This window comes from Saccostrea cucullata, unplaced genomic scaffold, assembly GCF_032062105.1.
Source record: "Saccostrea cucullata isolate Sc308-1 unplaced genomic scaffold, CSIRO_AGI_Scuc_v1 ctg20774, whole genome shotgun sequence".
NCBI lineage: Eukaryota > Metazoa > Mollusca > Bivalvia > Ostreida > Ostreidae > Saccostrea > Saccostrea cuccullata.
Genome location: NW_026923751.1, coordinates 10,749 through 13,917, shown reverse-complemented (window position 1 = coordinate 13,917; position 3,169 = coordinate 10,749). Strand labels below are relative to the sequence as shown.

The 3,169-nt window shown below is 31.1% G+C and overlaps 1 protein-coding gene across 1 annotated transcript; it reads left to right on the top strand.

Annotated features, from left to right (window-relative positions):
• Positions 1-388: 388 nt before the first annotated feature.
• Positions 389-1,633, top strand: LOC134264826 (fibroleukin-like). The gene is made up of 2 exons (XM_062747102.1): positions 389-500; positions 1,368-1,633. The coding sequence occupies exons 1-2, from the start codon at positions 389-391 to the stop codon at positions 1,631-1,633; spliced, it is 378 nt and encodes a 125-aa protein (XP_062603086.1).
• Positions 1,634-3,169: the final 1,536 nt, after the last annotated feature.

Genomic DNA, 3,169 nt, shown 5'->3' with positions numbered 1-3,169 from the left:
CTTTCGAAATTCTGATCAAGGAGCGTAACAAAGTTCTGATTTTTATCAGATTGGGCTTTTACTAAATACTAGTTAAAGGGTATATGAAATCAATTATCGTTGTATGAGTTTTTAAAAACAACTCTAATCACAAGCACATTATTATTATTTTTTTTAATATTTCATACCTTAGGGAAGTCTAAAATTGGAGGGAGTACCTAAACCTAAAAAAAATACATAGTAGGGGAAAAAATCAGTAAAGCACCATAAAAAATAATTATAGTTAATAAATTCAAAAAGTCTTTATATTACTATTTTAACAAAAAATAAAAAAAAAATTCTTCCTCTTTTCATAGGAAATGAAATGATTCACCAACTGACAACAATCGACCATTCATTGCTGTACATTATGATAACACACTTAAATGGAAGTCAGCTGTATGAAATTTACGACTATTTCCTTGTTTCCAATGAAACAGATGGGTACAGAATATCTCTTGGTGAAGGATCGGGAACACTGGGTACTGTAAATTCCTAATACTAGTACCGTATACGTGGAAATTTTAACGAGACGCAATTTTAGCGATTTGTCCTTAAAATATGGTAATTTATTTTTAGAGAGAAATAATTTTATCCATTTTAAAATGCTTACTAAAAAGCTATCAAAAATTAAAAACAAAGTTTATTTTTAGCGATATTTAATTTTAGCGATCTCAGAACCCCCGCTAATGATGCCAAAATTAAATCCTCGCTAAAAATTCTGCTGGTACGGTATTACGCGCGGGGAATTAATTATCGCGTAATTTCGAGAGAAGTTTGCTATAGCGAAATAAAATTACTCGCTGTTACTTCTATCGTGCTGAAGCTTTGTAAATACTCTTGATCAAACTTGAATCGCCAAAATTATTTTGCGTTTTGATGTTGAATACCCATTGCGATAATATATCAGTACTTGCAAAAAAAAAATCGACAGTAATAAATCTTGAATGTTTAAATTCTAATTTCTTAATTTTGTTTTTGGTCCGTATTTATTCTATGAAAATAACCAATAATCTATGGTTGCAACTTTGTAAGGTGTTATCATTTTAAAAGGGGTTATAAAAATGGTTGACTAGTGTGATATAATTAATTTACTTTGCGGGCTGTGTTTACCAAAATAGCGTGGATTCTATTATAAGAAAAAATTAAGTTTTAAAAGTTTGAAATGTTGATATAAGGAGCAAGGTGATCAAAGATTTCCGTAAATATACATGTATGCGAGGAAATCCTATAAAAATATTTTCAAGAACAATACTTACTTAGGTGAGCGTTAATTATAGCCAATATACTTTTTTGTTAAAATCACTTAAAGTAATACTTTGTGAAGATATTTTAATTCTGAACAATAGGAAACTCCATGATGCCCTCAAATCCACTAAGAGGAATACACGGAATGAGGTTTACTACCGCTGACAGAGACAAGGAGTACTGGGTACATGGTAACTGTGCTGTTTCTCATGGCGGTGGGGGCGGATGGTGGTATAACGATTGCCATGACGCCATGTTGACGGGGCCTTATGGGAAGGCAGAGTGGAACAAGCCATGGTATCCAGTGTATTACACTGGTGAACAGATAAAAGCCGTACAAATGATGATAAAGAGAAGGAATCCCTGAATGTTGAATACTGCATTGTTGTAAAATTAAACCGTGAAGATTTACTGAAATGTGCAATTTAATTAAAATCGCTCGCATACTCGCTACAAGTATGCGAGTGGATCTAACATGTAATTTATGAAATGTAAGATATTAATGTACAAGAAAATTTTATTTCTGTTGAAAATTAGGCCTGCAAATGTAATCTATCTTTTTAAGCGTTTTGAAGAAAACTACGTTAACCTATTTTGGCTACTTATAATGATGTCATAGACGTTGCATGTTTGAAATATCACTCATTTTTATTTATAAAACCTTCTTTAAAAAGAATACACGAAACTACATTTCATTAATCACATCATTTATAATGGGGCCGTATCTATGCATGCTAGCCCTTAGCTACCCATAAATGTAGTGAAAAATACCGTAGAAATTTACTTTGCAAGAATATATTCACATGTATGCACAAGTTTTTTTTTGATAATATTAATAAAAAGTATTCTTCAGGGTTCTCCATGAGCTGTTTTACTGTGTTGCTCCCGACACTGTAAACTTTTCTCCGACACAGTAACGATTCAAATTTGATACGTGCGACACAGTAAACATTTAGCAGACACATTTGGAGCTGTAATAATTAAAAAATCCAAACACATACTAAAACTTTAATCAAAAAATTCTACCGTCTTTTAATTCTAAAAGGTAGAGCACTTAATTACTAGGGCTTTACCTTGCATAATCAATGATCTCCTAGACCCTCGCCGGACTTGACGCATGAAGGAACAAAGACAAATAATTTGTTATCACACTTCCATGTAACTGTTTATTCGCAGTTGCATTAAAATAGATTGTATTATTCAAAAAATATACCGGTATATATATGAATATGTCTTTTCTATAGAGCCACAGCTCTGGAATTATGTTAGCACTGTAAGTTAAACATAACATCGTACCGAAGTCATTTAATTGATATGAATAAATTGCTTAAATTTTCAACATGTTCAAGGAACTCTTAAAAGTATTTTACTATTCTGAAGTTTCTTTTTTGCAATTGGGTAATTCGATCACGAAAACTGTCAAATAATCAAGACAAATTTACTTTTAAAAATGTTAAGAAGTTTTACTTTATCGGCCAGAATTTTATCTGCTTTTCAGAACGTGTTTTTTTCTTTTATCAATATATGCGACCATACTATTTGTGTAACGAATTAGCGATTTAAAAAAAAATGCATGTATTCTTTTGTAACTTTAATGAATAGTGATTCAGTTGTGATTTTGATCGCCAAAAATATCGCGAAATTCGCGTACACTCCGCAACACAGTAAAATTTTAAACGATGGAGAACTCTGATTCTTAGTATATTCACATCCAAAATTTTAATAATTTTCACAGTCTAAAAAAGGGAGAAACACGTCTTAAAAAAAATTGTATCGATATTTTTTTTAATAAGAAGATATAAATTGAAATTGTAAGCTTTTTTCGTTCATTCTAAAACTTAAAACCATGACAGGGAAATAAAATGTGTTCAAAATCTACGCGAATCCAGTACTTTAGTGTTAT

What these genes read in the sequence shown, in the direction of transcription:
- LOC134264826 (XM_062747102.1), top strand. Translation starts at nt 389, where the DNA reads ATGATAACACACTTAAATGGAAGTCAGCTGTATGAAATTTACGACTAT. An exon ending in TGAAGGATCGGGAACACTGG is followed by an intron (nt 501 to 1,367) that starts GTACTGTAAATT and finishes TCTGAACAATAG; the next exon opens with GAAACTCCATGATGCCCTCA.